Here is a 16,759-nt window from a genome sequence, read left to right as displayed (position 1 = left end):
AACGAAAGCAAAGCTTGTTGAGCGCTCTATGCTAGCTGGCTAAAATACACAAATAAGTGTATGAATGATAGATTACGTTGTGAATAATTCAGGCTGGCATTGCTCAGGTGAGGCGGTGCAAACGTAGAGAACATTTTCATCCCTGCTGACCAAACAAAGGCGTCAGAAATTCCAGGACTTGCGTCACAAAAGATGTTACAAACTACATGGATACATTTTATCCTTCAATGTAATCACCCTGAAGTATACAATATAACAGTGATGTTAGCACTCTGCAGTCATTCATCATTTTCCCCCATGCTTTAAAATATATACCGTCCATGTCAGGGCATCAAGCAATAAGGAGATAAACTGATGATGAGACCAAACTTTTTACACTGAGTTTGTATGAGCATTCATTCTAATAATAAAGAAATGCTCTCTGCGCATGTTTTTAGGTCCATTGTAAATTGTCGAATTAGGACGATAGGTAGTCTCCCCTGCTGGTTTAGTCTGTGCTCTGTGGGGACGTGTCTACATAATGTTTAGGTAAATGTTAGGCCTGGTGCACAGAAATATTTTTCCACTCAAAGATTTTTTTCATCTGCTGCTGACCGCACACATAAGACAGACAGACATACAGAGACATACTTTTTTTTTTTGGTTTGGGGGGGGTGGTATTTTCTTTTCTTTTTTTTTTTTTTTTTAAATTGGGCATTCAACAGTTTTGGTCATCGTCGTGTGTGTTGAGCTCAGAGATTTTTATTTTTTTTTACAGTTGTTTCCATGTTCGTCAGTCTTAGGTGCTTCACCACTCGGCATCACGACTCAGGAGAAGTCTGCTTTCCATGCACACATGAGTTTTCAGGAATATTGAGAAAACTCACATTTTTAACATTGTGAGCCCCAACCAGTTTCAGACCGAAATTCGGGACAATTCCACTCGTAACACACATAAATCCTAAGGACAATCTTCTAGGACAATCTAATAAAACTCAAGATTGTCAGGCATTTGTCGTGCTTGGTCCGGAAAGTGCAAAATCGGCACAAAAACTGGCTGATTGCCTTTGTGTGTGTACTGGGCCTTAGTTGTCTCCAATCACTGTTAGGTATCGTGTTAAATTCTAGGAGATTTCCAAGGAAGAATTGGTATGGAATTGTTGGAACTGTGAAAAGGGCCTTTAAGAAATCACATTTTTCATTTTCAAAAATGTGCCATTTTGGTGTAAGAATGTTTGTTACTACCATGGTTCAAATCTAGCCTCACCTGTGTTTGCATGTTCCCCCTGTACCTATGTGAGTTTTCTCCGGCTATTCCGGTTTCCTCCCACATCCCAAAAACACAGATGATACATTAACCTAAACTATCTGTAGTTGTGAATGTGAGTGCGAATAGTTGTTGATACGTGCCCAGTGATTGGCTGGAGACCAGTTGAGGGTATACCCCGCCACTCGCCCACTGTCAGGCAAGATAGGCATCAGCACACCCGCAACCTTAGTGAGGATAAGTGGAATGGAAAACAAATGAATGGATGGATGGATGCATATTTGTTACTCACATTGTTTCCCTCAGTGTGACTTTCAGGCAGGCAGAGGCACCGGTAGGGGGATACGCTGGTATCGCAGTGATCTGCATGGCCATGACACTCACATCTGGTTGCATGGCAGAAAGTGCAAATATGAGATATGTACTGTACTCTAGAACTTTGCAAAATGAATGCCATTTCTTACAGCTGTATTTAAGCAAATGGAAGAAAAGCTTGCCCTGCTTCAAGGTTTTATGCTTTGACCAGTACGTTCATGGAATGCTAGAAGGGCCATTAGGAGGCTCCCATTCAACATTTATAAATGTCATGCTGAAAATGATCAGAGCAACATAACATGCATCAGACAGCGCTCTCTCTCTCTCTCTCTCTTTCTTTCACATGCACACACAGCTAGACATCAATTTAATTATTCATTCAGACATTCAGATGATTTTTTTTCTCATTTGTTCTTCTGCGTATCCTTTCACCTCCTGCTCCCTTTGTGGCGTTTTTCTGTTCTCCAGTGTTTAGATTAATGAAATCTGATGTACATAAGTATCGAGGGCTTGTCAATTCATAATTAACAAGTATTTGAAGAAGGTTGCATTGTTGTGATGTGGTCGATTGAGTCCTCCTGCCTGTAAAATATTTGGAATTGTTTTGACAAAATTTGCTACAAAAACTCCAAATCTAGATGCAGCCTGGTGCTTGTGTGTCACTAACAACAATAATCTGTGAATGATGGTTTGAAATTGCATCCCTTGATTATTTTATTTTACATGTTCTGACAACAGCAAATGGCTGTGGTCTAAGATTTACATACATGCCCTGGTAGTGGCAACCTTAGGTTTCAAGTATAACTACCATAACAAATTTTAGTAAACAGAAAACAGTTGTAGATGACATTTGGTATAAAACAGATAAGCAGAGAGGGAAATTATTTCAAACAGTAGAATGCTGCCCAAAAAAAGTCAGTGATTATAATGTTACCCTTGGATGAATCAAACATCTATGATCAGCCATCACTTAATAGTAAAAATGGATATTGCATGACATGGGACAATATTGCTTTAAAATGTCACGACATGGCATTTTTCTCTATAAATTTACTTTTGTTGATGTGCCAAAGTGTTTGTGTTTTGTTGTTGTATCTTTACTTTCTCACAGGTTGACCATTTGCATGCTTACTGAAAATTGAATGGGAGGGGATGTAAAGGATTCAAAGATGAAAGTCCACTTCCTAAAATGTAACAAGCTACTAATTAAAATGTCTTAGAGGGAATGGAAGGACAGTAAGAAATGATTGCCTCCTGCATAATCCCATAATTACCACAGCTATAAAAATGGATGCTGTCTGTCTAATAGAGAAATGTATTTAAAGTTACTCTCAGAAAAGAGCTTGCATTATACTCAGCACTGGATGGATCTTTGTTTCTAATACCCACATTTCTTAGTGATGTTTTTTTCATATCAAGCTGTCTATTCAACACTAGACTTTACACCGATCTGATCGGCTTGATTGGTATTGGCTGATTAACATTTTATGCTGATCGGCGATAATATCATAATTAGTTGAGCCGATCAATGACCTCATTGATCAGCACAGCAAAATACATTTATTGTACTCTGCGTCATTATTGTGCACAGTACAGTTAAATCTGAATCCGAAAGCTAATTTATTTTTAGGTTTGTCGCATGTCTTTTGATGTAGTACAGTAAATATCTGACAACCAATAAAGTTATTTTTTAAAAAAAACTCAGCAGTGTGGGACAGACAGAAGTGAGACAGAAAACACAATGCTTCGATCAGGCGAGACAGATTTTGTCTTTCAAAATGGATGACAACCGATAAAGTCATTAAAAAAAACATGCCGGTGGTGGGGGAAAGACAAGATGGCTGAGACAGACAACACATTATGCCTGCAACAGACAACAAGACAAATTTTGTCGCTTACAATGGCACTATTTCAGACTACTGCAATAAAATCTTGTCTTCCGATACCACCACATCCCGTCTTTTAAGATCAGAAGCTTTATCTTGCCAACTCAAACTGGAAACACTCATAAACATGGCGAAAACATTGCAACGCGTCTATTATGGGAATAAAATGGGGGAAAAAAACACGTTGGTGGTCACTCGTGTGTGGGAGATTACGTTCATTTAAGGCAGGGGTGTCCAAACTTTTTGCAAAGAGGGCCAGATTTGGTAAGGTGAAAACGTGTGGGGGCCGACTATTTAGCCTGACATTCTTTGAACCATTAACATTAAATACAAATTAACTTTTTGGGATTTTTTTTAATTTAATTACAAATGGCATACTTTTACTTTTACATTTTTTTTTACATTTAGGTTTTTACCGAAATCACAAACCACAAAAAATTAAGAAAACTATAAAGGATATCTAAGTTCATGTGAAACATTACATATTATTCACTATTATATGCTCACTGTAGGAAAAGTGCTGAAAACAAAACAATGATCACTGCATATTCAAACTGTGATTTTGACCATCACAAAAAAATTAATTAACTGAGATTTAAGAATTTATTCAACTCAGAGGACTTAACATAGGTCTTGCCTGCACTAATGTGAAGGGTGATACTGGGATCTTGATTGCAGTATGTAGTCCATGTCTGGCTCAAGAGCAGTGGTTTTGATGCTCAAGACGTCACGCAGGTGAGAGTCACTCAGTCTCGTCCTCATGCGGCTCTTAATGTTCATAACGGAGAATGTCTTCTCGCACATGTATGTGGAGCCAAACAAGCTCAGCATTTTCTTAGCAAATGTCCGAATTGCTTGGAACCTGCCTTCATCCAGCTGGCGGTAGAAGTTGACAAGAGGGAGCTGTTGGTGCCGACTGCGATGCTCGGCGTCACACTGCAGCTCAATGAGCTCCAGTTGCAGGTGGTCTGGAGCGTCATCAGGGTCCACGGAGAAAGGAGAGGAAAAAAGCGTGATCTCCTTTTCAATAGCTGCAAAGTCCCGAAAGCGCTGCTGAAACTCCTCAACCAGAGATGAGATGTCTGCTGCATACTTTGTCATTTGCGCACTGATATTGATCTGTGGGAAACTGGTCACAATTTCCTGCAGCGACGGGAAATGTGCGGTATTGGGCTGCGCCTGTGACAGGTGTCTTTGGAAAAGTAGCAGCTTGGTCCGAAAGGCTTTGATGTGTGAATACAGTTGGCTTACCACTGCATTTTGCCCTTGAAGGCTTGTGTTCAGCGCATTCAGATGTCGCGTTATGTCAACTAAAAATCCCAAATCAGCCAGCCAAACAGGATCATTTAATTGTGGCATGGGTTGTCCCTTTTTAGTCAAGAATTGTCCAATTTCCTCCCTGAGAGAGAAGAAGCGCTGCAGCGCAGACCCCCGACTGAGCCACCTTACGTCGGTGTGATACAAAACATCTCCGTATTCAGACTGGATGTCGAGAAGAAACTGTTGAAACTGGCGGTGGCACAGCGCTTTGGAGCGAATATAATTAATAGTCTTTATCACCGGTTTCATAACATTATCATATTTCATATATTTGGCACAGAGAACTTCTTGATGAATAATACAGTGGAGTTTAATAGCGCAGCCTCCTTCTTCGCTGACTTTGTTACAGACAAGGCTTGATAATCCACTCCGCTCGCCAGCCATGGCAGGTGCGCCGTCCGTAATAATCCCGGTGACTTTATTCCACTGTAGTTTCATGTCATCTACGGTGGAACAAACAGAAACAAATAAATCCGTTCCTCTTGTTTGGCCCTTCAGACTCTGGAGGTCCAGAAGCTCTTCACTCACGTTCATGTCATTGTCCACTCCTCTTAAAAAGATCAGTAACTGAGCGGTGTCGGACGCATCCGTGCTTTCATCGCACGCTAACGAGAAAAAGTCAAACTCAGTTCCTTTTGCCTCTAACTGTCTCTTAATATCTAATGAAACGTCTTCAATTCTCCGTACCACAGTATTACGAGCCAGGCAAATATTGGCAAACTCTTGCTTCTTCGCGGGACAAATTTTCTCAACCATTTTCATTACACAGTCTTTAATAAATTCACCCTCAGTGAAAGGTTTGCAGTGCTTTGCAATCAGCGTTGCCACTTCGTAGCTTGCCTTTGTGGCATTTTCATTTGACTCACGGACTCTTGTGGAAAAAGCTTTGCTGTGCCGTTAAAACAGCTTCCAGTTGCTTCACTTTTTCACTGCGTTTGTTCCCAGTTAGCTTGTCGTAGCTAGCATGTTTCGTCTGGTAGTGCCTCTTGATGTTGAATTCGTTGAAAACAGCCACAGTCTCTTGGCAAATTAGGCGGACACAGTTGTTTCGTATTTCAGTGAAAAAATACTCAAATTTCCACTTGTCCTGGAAGCGGCGGCCCTCGCGGTCAACTTTCCTTTTTTTGTTTACAGACGCCATGTTAGAAATGGGCTGGGCTGAAACGATCACGCAAGGTCAAGGGTCACGGCGGCCAGAGTGCGGCCACAGGGCTACTGCCATCTTCTGGTGAAATGAAAAATATGAAAAATAGCTTTTTGTACACATGTATTTTATACTGTGGTCAACAGTGCTGGCGGGCCGCATATTATTGATTTCATGATAGAGGCCGCGGGCCGGTAAAAATTTGTCCACGGGCCGCAATTGGCCCGGGGGCCGGACTTTGGACATGTCTGATTTAAGACTTGCTTAATGTATCGCCTTGGACTTTTAAGACGATACTGTCCACTGTAAAATGAAGTTGATTTTAAAGAGTTTTGAGATCATAATTTGTGGTATATTTCCAGTTTAAATAATTAATCCAAGCAATTCTGAAAATGTTTTTTTTGTGGGGCGTGAACCATAAAAAGAGTGACTAACTGTATTTCAACATGTTCAACATACCTTCCACTGATGGTGATTTCTTTGATGGCATAATGTCTGTGTCGCTGGTCTACTTCAGCTGCTCCGGTGTAGTATTGTCCTTTAAGGTGTAGCCGTACCTCAGTGGCATGTACCATCTTCTGAAGGGTGGGGGTGTTGTAGAAATCACTGTAGCCTGGCCTAATGTTTGGCTCTGGGCTCAGCAGGCTGACTGTGATGTTACCTTCAGAGTAGCGTAAATTGCTGGAAAGGAGGAAAAAAAAATACTGCCTTAACTAAAAATACGGTCATAACCACTGACGCTGTTAACTATAAATGCTAAACTTCATAAATATTTTTTCTGCTTTAGGTAAATTTTTTCATCTGTTTTCTATAAAATTTTTATCTTACATGCAGAAATGAAGCAAAAGGAGGCGGAGAGCACAATGTGGTGATCAGAAAACACTTGAAACAATGTACTTGCATTGATCTTTACAAACACTCAAAAGTGAACGCATAAAGTGTCCTGCAGGATTGAATAAATCTCAAGATATCAAGATAAGAAACACAAATCGTCCAGGATCAAACAATACCCTCCCTTATTGACACAATTATCTGCTAAGGTAAGAAACGGTTTTATGTTGCCAGTGCAGGCTCCAAAAGCTCTCATGCCCAATTAACTAATGCATGCAAACATGCCAGGCACAGTTACATGTGATATCATCTGTCAATCAAGCAAAAAAAATAAAAATAAATGACGACATGATCTATGAACTCACATAGGGTAGGCAAACCAAGCCATTCTATCTTGTGCCAACTCAGGCCTTGATACCGGCAGCTCTGCCAAAATATCGCTTGTGAGACACAGTGTGTGTGTGTGAGAGAGTCTTAGATGGTGTTCCAAGTTTCGTGTATCTGGTCTCAAAGGAGGGCATGGAAAATGTAATGTGCCAAAGCAACTGTAGGCAATTAAAGATCGAGTCACTCAAGTATCTTTAAAATACAAAGTAACACTCGGGATTCACAAGCACACCTTGCTGGATACCTGGGCAGTTGGAGACAGTTGACTGAGTCCGGTGTCAGCAGTGGCCCATTGTTCTGCATTCCAAACACACTGCAGTCTTTAGCCACATACTGCCAGTCCAGCCAGGGTTGCTCTCTATTGGTGCTGTTCTGTTGATCGGGGAGTCTTTTCCTTTGGATCAGAAGTGACTCAGGCAATGGGCCGCCAAACTGAACGATGACATAGAATACCTGAAACAGAGTGGGGTGAATAAGCATCAACAAGTTTTGTTAAGTGAAGAATGTTCAAAGCTAAGAATGAGTTACAGGATGTAAGCACTGCCATTGAGTTACCTGGTACTGTCCATTTGCCAAATCCACAGTGATAGTGACTCCTTTGTCCAATTCCTGTGTGGTCATGAGCTTTGAGCGCCACACGGTGCCCATGTCCTGATCGTTGATGTAAGCGAGTGGATGTGCAATGAGGTTTAGTCTTGATACTCGGTCATTGGTGGTGTCCTCAGCAGCATTGGGGATGCAATATCTATTCACAGTTTTTTAAAAAATAGAATGGAAAAAGAAATGTTTATGTAAAAGAGAAATCAAAATCACTTAGAACGCAACAGATTAAAATAAAAGCTAATATATAATGTTCAGTTATAAAGCTCATTATAACAATAACATACAGATAAAACTTGAGGGTACCGTTTTACTAAAGGGTGCACTCTCGGATGAGTGGGTGGGCACCGACACTCAGACTGGGAGTGGAGTTGTGGCAGGACACCTGAATAAATCTCCACTACTTCCCTGTTGAATAAAAAGTACACCTAAAGCAAGCAATTTCAGTCTTTGAGAAGGTAGAATAACTGCAAGATTAAAAGGATTAAATGTAGCTTGTTTTCTAAGCAAACTGCAGGTTAAGGGAACAAGGGCAATACAGTGTTATGTTTAGTGCGATGCAAGTTAATTTAGTGATGACCACAAAGTTTTATCTTTTCTTTAACAAATCACCTGTTACGTGGTTCTTGACAAAACACTAACTCCAAAATAGGCTTAATTTGTCTCTCATTTAAGTCTTTACTTTGTGCATCGCTGCCTAAAGAAATGCTAATTGTCTAATATTGAATTTCTAAAGAAAATCCTCTGAAAGCTGTATGGATTTTAAGATACATGGATTAGACATCTTTCCTTTAACTCTTTATCCTTCCAAACTACTCCACCTCTGCTGCTATCTTAGCCGTACAGTATATTTCATTTCCCACTTTCAAGCAGCCTTTTTCGATACATTCCCAAAACCATCCACTGACACATTTGGCTATCCAACTCACCTGTTGGTCAAAGTGGTAGGATAAAATCTAAAATCCTGCATCCGCCCCATGAACTGATTGGACCCTGGAGAGATGAAAGGAACACCGAGAAGGTGTTAATGGTTTTGGACTGAAGGCACAGAGTGAGAGGATTTCACAGTATTCAGTAGATTATCTTATCGGGTTCTTGATAACAGCTAAGTGAAGCTGTCCATATACCTGCTCATATTAGCTCGGTTCATGATCCAAGGTTAAAAGAAAGATCAGAGACAGTCTGCATTGAGTTCTATTAAAGAGCAGCAAGGCTTTTAAAGTCTTTACAATAGCTTGGGAAGATATAAAGCATCCACGAGAATCTCAATTACTGAGAAACATGGTGTTTACCACACAGTTGTAACGCTATACACAAAATTGCTATAAATTCTAAACTTGTGCATCTAGAATAAGATGACTGTGAAGGCCTCACAATACCAGAACAAAGACTTGTATTGGAGCAATTAGCAATTACATCTATACCAAAAGTCACCAATATTTTTGATCCTGAGATTGACTAATATCTCTGGGATACTGACTGATGTGAAGTGTCATGAGCAAGGCTTGGCCACTGCCAAGTAGGGCGTGGCCGGGCCACTGCTCTGGGCGATAACACCTGTCACTGGTCACAGTTGTTTCACATTTGGACTGTAATTGGACAGGCTTTTAAGTTGGATTTTTTTGTCACTGGCATTTGCCAGTTTGTTGCTTTGTGTTAGTGAGTTACATTCACTGCCTGTGGGACTCTCTGCTTCTATGCGTAAGTTTGAGTAACCCTTGTCACAGCGATTCCGTTCCCTTTTGTTTGATCCTGTCCTGTTGAGTTAGTTTGCTTCAGAGTCATCGAACCCTTTCTGTATGTCTTTTGGATCCCGCCTAGCCTAGCGTTTCTGTACCTCTGCCCTGTCGGACTGCTACACCGTGTATGACCCAGTTTCTGGAATAAACCACATTGAACATTATGCCTCCTTCTTGAAGTCCTGTATTTGGGTCCGCCTCCGCACCGGAGGTTCTTGACAGTGAACAATTAACAGTTTCACACACACTTCTGCAATAACAATGTTGTTTAAATTATTATTAATTATATGTTATGAATAATACATTAAATTCATGTATGTGAAAACCCTGATCATATTAATCTCTCACAGTAGTTAATAATGTAACAAGATAGGAAACTGGAAAATGTTTACTGCGTATGCAAAACACAATTTTTGCAAGTATATACAAAAAAAGTATTTGAATTTTCAAATGATCACTTCTTCAACATTCCTAGGAAACATCTGTTTCTCGTAAGAAATGTCAGCTAGCTTTAGAAGAGTCCATCAGGCTGCTTTTGTGGTCATTGGGCACTAACTGTAACCCATGGGCAACATTTATTACCCCAATCCACAGGATAAGAAAATTGGTGCAATACGTGGTGCAATAGTTGGTTTGAAGTCAGGGCTCTCAAGTTTTTCTATAACTCTCAGACACATGGACATCTTCATTCAAACACGCCTTTATGAACCTTGACCTTTGTGCATCAAGGCGCAGTCATGTTGGAACAGAAAATTCCGCTAAATTAAAAGAATGCAATTTTGTAAAATGTCTTAATGGATCCAAAGGGTCTCACCCAACCACCGGTTGATTCATTAAATATTAAGTGTCCAGAGTCAAGACCTATGTCACTGGACTTTACAGCCGAGAAAATTGTGATCGTTGACGCAAGCAAGCGTCATAAAGCTGGCGAACACTTCACACAAATGGCTCTCAATCTTGAAAATTGCTTTAGCCACAAGAAACCTGTAGGAATTAGTCAAATATGAGGACCTGTGATGGAAGTGTGCTTCTGACTGATACAGAGAAGAAAGGCTGTGTGAGGAAATGACTGGACCCTACACAAGAGGCACCATCAAACCCAAAAGTGAACACATCTCCACACACACAACATGACAATGCTGGCTTAACATGAAGGACTAAAACACACGCAGGCAATGATGTTGGTCCAAAGAGAGCCTGGGTGTTTTAGTGTCCAACAAAGTTGTGTTTTAGTTTGACAGCAACTCTTAGAAAAAGGATAACGTCTCAAAGCGTTGACAGAAGCCCTGCCATGTCTAGCTTTTGTCTGAGAATGCGTGCGTTTAGAAGCTTTACTGTGTGTACTCCAACAAACTCCAAACGTGAGCCTATGCATGTGTACACTCCCTGTGTGCGCCATTTGCATTTGAGGGAGGCTTTGCCGCGTTTGGCTCAAGCACATTGTGCAACTGTGAGTGTGTGTGCTGAGGTGGTTGTGTGTGTCAAAAAATGAATGAGAGCGCGAGAGTGTTATGGGATCTAAGTGTGTTCGAACAGTGTGTGGTTGTGCAGCCTGAGGCTTGGGCTGAGGATTTCTTTAGAGTGTGGAAATGGGATTATGGCTTCCTCTGTAAAGCACTCTGCCTATTGTTACCGGGATGATGCAAGGTATAAGCCTTAATTCTGCCTTCTGTGTGTAGGCCTGTCTTGCAAACTCCGTGTTTCAGTCATCCGGTGCAACGCTAAGTGGCTTTTTTTGTATTTCATGTCGTTGGAACTGTTGAAAGCAGATACCAGAAACTATGCATTTTTTTGTGATTTCCATGCATTTTGTTTTGACAATCATGCTACAGTACATTGTACTCTTACTATCTTCAATTTCATTTCTATGTGATTAAAACACTCAATTACCTGTATTAGCAAGTGCTGTTCTCGTACACTTCTTTGAGCTGCTACTACCACATACAGTACTGTAATTGAGAAGCAGATTTCTCTGTCATGATGCAAATATTCAAATAATTTTAATGGTTTCAAAAAATATATTGCCTTCAAAAAATTAGAATGGCCTGTTATAGTTGTAAAGTCCAGAGACAGAAGTGCGGGTTAAGAATGCCCATGTACAGCCCCATGCAAAATATGGGCTTTATCAATTTAGACTGTACATTTATACGCAGCTCTGACCATACGTGCACACAAACCTTAGAGCACTTTGTGGAACAGTGAAACCAAAAAAGTAACACAGAGAGTCACCAAAAACATTCTGAGTACACAGCCAGGGGGCTCATGTCGCCAGTCCATTACTTCTGATAATCAGAATCTGCTTAATAACACAAGGAATTTATCTCCGGCAGTCGCTGCCGCCCTGGTGCGACATTTATGTTGAGTCCGGAGAAGAAGAACAAACAAACTAACAAGAATGAAAAACAATAGAGATTCAATTAATAGGGAACTATTTCTGATAAAAGTCACAGTTGTGCAAAGATGCAGTCTTCTTCATTTAGAGCAGCTAAAGTGCGTCAATCCCCCACATTATCTTAAGTTTGTAATGATTAATATCGGGCTCCATTGTCATGAGGTACCAAGGTACTTGCTTGTGTTCCTCCAGTTACGTAATTAAAGATAACGATAATTCTCTCTTCTCCTCTTTTCTTTCATCCAGCAGAATTAACACTTACCTGCCTTTATTGTTCCAAAAAGTATTTTTGAGTTTGTTTTCATTTCTCGGAAGAGTAACTCAACGTCGTTCTCTAAGAAATTCCTCTCCTCTGCCCTCTTAGAGAGGATTTTGGAGAGGGAAGTAGTAAAACGGAATCAAGAGATTACTTCTACCCTATATGGTCAATTAGAGGGGTTTCAATGTAAATGAGGCTCAACGTGGTTGAGTGTGGCAGAGTAGAACAGGTGGAATGTATCAACACGCATTATTTACTCATGCACGTACAATAGCTTTACTTTGATCAGTGCAGATTTTTATTGGCATGCATTCTAAATTTCAGTTCTGCAAAGATGCTATTTGGAACCTGTTCTACACACATTTTGATAAATGAGCCCCCTGGATAATAGTATTGGGTATGGTTTTAAAAGGCCTTGAACAAAACATCCACGTGATCCTAGTTACGCATTTGTTTCTACTTACTCGTCTGACAGAATTCTTCCACCAACAACAGATGTAGTTGTTAATCAATACATTTGATCAGCATTCACACAATCAATTCACTGATCAGGATTCCAGACACAGCCATTGGGGTTTGACGATCACCCACACATACACACAACCGCAGAGCCAATCACTTGTATTGATCACAACCTCTGATGTGATCTTCAGCTTATCAGATGCTACCTGCAGTGAACCAGGGATCAATGCCTGATAAACGAGAAGAAAAACACTCGTTCATCACTCTGGAGATGAACGGATATCATTTTTCTCTCAATTTCTCTCCTATTGACTCAGAGATGGCTCCCAGGCACTACCAATCAATCACAGATGTGTAGTTGAAAAGAAGGGAGGCATAAAGGTGGAGCAGTCATTGACATCATATTAAGAAAGACAACCAAAAAAACTAAAGCTGCCCCCCCCCCACCTACATGGAAAAAACAGGCAACAGGTTATTCAAATGTGTGGATGTGTTCATTTCTCCCTTCGGTTAGTTTTTGAGATAACTGAACTCTTAACACATTATAGGATAAAACCTTGACCATGACAGAAGGACAAAGAAAATACCTTGTCATTAATCACTTCATTAATTAACTAGAAATTGATTAAATGTTACTTGCTAATTCATGATAGATTCTCAAAATACCACCTGTCAATATTTGCTCCATCTTTACCTTTGGAGCTGAGTCCCACCCTCATGGTGCTGTCCTCATTGCGGTCATGTATTCGTGTGGGCAGGGATTGGGTCTCAAAGGGTGTCCCATCCTCCTCCAGCCCATTCAGGAAAAGACTGGCATGTCTGTCATGCACCTGAAAGTCAATTAGGGGGAAAAATCCAAGTTGTCAAGCGGGAATGTCTTCATTCAATATCACAGACGTTTTTACAGCTACAGCATCTTAGACAGCTCCATGTAGCTTTTCCGTAGCACAATGAATAAATATTTCTCGACTTCATATGCCTTCAATTAGGGATGTCACGATCCGACATTTGTATTTGTGATCCAATACGGGTATTGCAGCCTTGAATTTGGGTCGATACAGATTTCATTCCGTTCCGATATCAGCAAAAATCATGCACGTGTACTTATTTTGTAATGTAGAATTTTAGAAAACCAAAAATAATAATCAGAAACAGTAAGCATTGGAAAAACTGACTCATTTACTATGTTTGGTTACATAGAGCATAGTAGTATAGTAAAGTGGGAATGTGCAAAATTTTAATTAAAAAGTTAGATTAGGAAACTGTGAAACATAACTTCAATAAACTACCAAAAACATCATTAAATTGCAACATAATCATGCTTAACTTGAACATAAGAATATTCAATTATTCTATTAAATAAAATGATAAAAACATTAAAAATAAATCACAATAAAAAAATACAAAAAATAAAGTTAATTCCTTTTTTTTCTTTCCAACTGTCACTATATAGTGAGAACATAATTTCTCCACATCTGCAGCAATACACTATTGAACATCTTGATGCAACTTGGGGTGAGTTTTATTGACAACTGCTGTTCCTGCTGTGCACATCTTGGCCTCTCAGGGCCAATGTGATATACGTAATGTGTTAAACATTTACCGCTCATCCTCACAAGGGCTGTGAGAGTGTCAGATAGTCATGATTGAATATTATGATAATTGAATTTTTCCCAGTTTAAAGAATATATGTTAGCATATTCTTTAATTGTCTGTTTGTACATGTTCATAGAGCATGTGTGTACCAATATTCATTCTTTTGAGCGATATAAGTGCTGCAAGTTTCAAATTAATTTTTGTTAGCTCATCAGTAGTATTTTTCATGAATTGTGTTTTAGCTTTGTGTTAGCGATTTTTGTAAACAAAAACTTTGAGATCGGATCAGGACACCCCAACCTTCAAGGGCATCATGTGATGCATAGAAACCAGCTAAACTAGAAAAGATTTTTATCATGATTCTGGTCTCTCTGTTTCTCAAAAAAGGGTGACCACCTGACACGTCAGTGATGTCACATAGAGTACAACTGACTCCACAATCACATTTTATTGATGCAAATGTGTGAACTGATTTGTGCGCGATATGCTAATACATAGCACAAAAAGCTTTGTCATAAACGTATAATGCTTTTGGACAGTCATGCGAAACCATACCGTTAATACATATTTTTTGTCAGAAAATGTTGTGTTCAATTTCAAATCTTTGGGTCGCCTGCTTAGTTTTGACAAAAAAAAGATGGTGGAAATATATTAGTATGTAGTTGTGCGCCATGGAAATATGGTTAATTACATATTTTTTAGGCAAGCAAAGCGATAGAAATCAGAGTGAGAAATGCTTCAATTCAAGATTCATGAATTTGAGACGCATTGATGATCAGTAATCAATTTTGATTGTGCGGTAATGTGAGTTTACATGTTGGGTCATACTAATCTCCATCCTCTCTTAATAGGACTTTTCTTTTGGAATAGATGTCATGACGCACAGGATTTTGTCACACAGAGGTCTTGTAACAAGACGGGTGGCTGTTAAAGGCTTCAAGCTTTGGTGTGATGATAGAAAACCTTTTTTTCTTAAAGGGGAAATCCAGTGCTTGCATTAACAGTGTATCCAATAGGTCGTGTAATATGTACCCAATGTGAAGTGAAATATTTTTCAGACATCTCAAGGGGCATTAAATTGAATTGAGATTAATACCTGTCTAATAGCGCCACTCACATCCGAGCATTAATTTTTGTGAGCATTTTCTAATAGGTGATTGCTTTATTAATGATCTTAAGCACAAAAGTTGTATCAGAAGATATGTGGCAGTAACCGAACTGCAATTTCAGTTTCTCCACACAAGGGCGGCTTGTCTATACATTCTACCTGTGTATCAATCTCTAAAACTGTGCACACATTCTGGCATATCTTTGTGTGACCCTGTGCGGGTGTGTATTTTACATACGACTACTAATCTTCCAACTCATTTCCCCAGTAGCAGAAAAGCCTCGGGCTAAACTGCCTCAGCGCAAATGAGCTTTCTGTTTGACCAAAAATCCCTGCACTACTTGCCTCTGTCCTCTCTCGATCTGCAGCATGAATATGGAAAACGGCACAGCCGACAACACTGTCAAAGCAGCGGCTGCTCCTTTTCACATCAAACCAATGGGGGGAGGGACGGGGTGGGAGACACCTCTATAAGAAAAACTTTAATGTGTACTCGCGCACTCTTTCCCTTTGCAGAATCTCCAAATCCTGTTTTTGGAAAACACTCTGTGTGGATACTGATAATCGTGATTCTTAAGACCGCCCTCCTCCATCCCTCCTTCTCCTTTTTCATGTTTGCTCTGGGCTTTCTTGGCTGTGTCCATTGGGGTAATTTGACTTCTTTAACAGTCTTATTGTTTCTTTTTTCCCCTCACCACCTATATGGAAAAAAAAAAAATAGGTATATTTATAGTGTTATCTCTCTCTGTCCACAACTTCTCAGTCATCACTGCCTCCCCTCTGCTGCCCTGTCGCTCCCATTTGTTGTCAGCTCTTTAGGGAAGTTGAAAAGGTGTGAGGAGGGAAATAAGTCTAAGATGGGGGTGGGGGTGCCTGTAGGGGGATGAAGGCAGTCCCAGACAAGTGTCTGCCTCTCAGAGGATGGTTAAGACGTAGACAGACACTTTCATGATGACTGATTGAAGACAGGCAAGCACATAAGTGCTCAGGAGAGAATGGGAGTAAGGAAAGGAAGGGGAGGAGGAAGGAAAGTGAAAGTCAGACGGGAACCAGAAGAAGGGCCCACTTTAAGAATCTTTAAGCCAGAGCAGCGCGGCTCTTGGGGAGATGCGAGGCAGTTGTCAGGGCTGATGTAAATGAATAGTGAAGCGCTTCATCCTCCTTAGCCGCCACGTGCCCTTCTGAAACATAGCCAAGTCCTCTTTTCTCATCTCTCAAACAGTTTTCCTTTCCTCCATTCATATGCGTTTTTGCTGTCCTTCTTTGCTTTACTTCTAGTAATGTCACACTACTGAGAATGAAGAAAGTTTTTACTTTCTGGTGTGGTGATAACTACTGTCATTTGGACTGTTACCATTTATTCGAGTAACAAGTAGACAACTATGAGAGCACCTACTTCTTCCACGTATGTCTAGGGAACAGTTAAAGACTGAATTTTCACACTGTGGAGTGTACAAGTTGAATAGTTCTACAA

General features: G+C 40.2%; 1 protein-coding gene across 6 annotated transcripts in view; it reads right to left on the bottom strand.

Annotated features, from left to right (window-relative positions):
• The window catches only part of ush2a (Usher syndrome 2A (autosomal recessive, mild)), a 207,714-nt gene that overhangs the window by 175,340 nt on the left and 15,615 nt on the right, over positions 1 to 16,759 (bottom strand). For 5 of the 6 annotated variants that reach the window (XM_061814395.1, XM_061814394.1, XM_061814398.1 and 2 more), the window contains 7 exons: positions 13,276 to 13,411; positions 8,659 to 8,722; positions 8,036 to 8,137; positions 7,685 to 7,874; positions 7,362 to 7,582; positions 6,371 to 6,592; positions 1,539 to 1,632 (listed from right to left, as the gene is read on the bottom strand). In XM_061814395.1, coding sequence (XP_061670379.1) covers positions 1,539 to 1,632; positions 6,371 to 6,592; positions 7,362 to 7,582; positions 7,685 to 7,874; positions 8,036 to 8,137; positions 8,659 to 8,722; positions 13,276 to 13,411 — 1,029 coding nt within the window. The remainder of the gene's footprint in view (positions 1 to 1,538; positions 1,633 to 6,370; positions 6,593 to 7,361; positions 7,583 to 7,684; positions 7,875 to 8,035; positions 8,138 to 8,658; positions 8,723 to 13,275; positions 13,412 to 16,759) is intronic. The other variant, XM_061814396.1, reaches the window with a different exon arrangement.

This window comes from Syngnathoides biaculeatus, chromosome 3 (genome assembly GCF_019802595.1).
Source record: "Syngnathoides biaculeatus isolate LvHL_M chromosome 3, ASM1980259v1, whole genome shotgun sequence".
Taxonomy (NCBI): Eukaryota; Metazoa; Chordata; class Actinopteri; order Syngnathiformes; family Syngnathidae; genus Syngnathoides; species Syngnathoides biaculeatus.
This window is presented reverse-complemented; position numbering and strand designations above follow the sequence as displayed.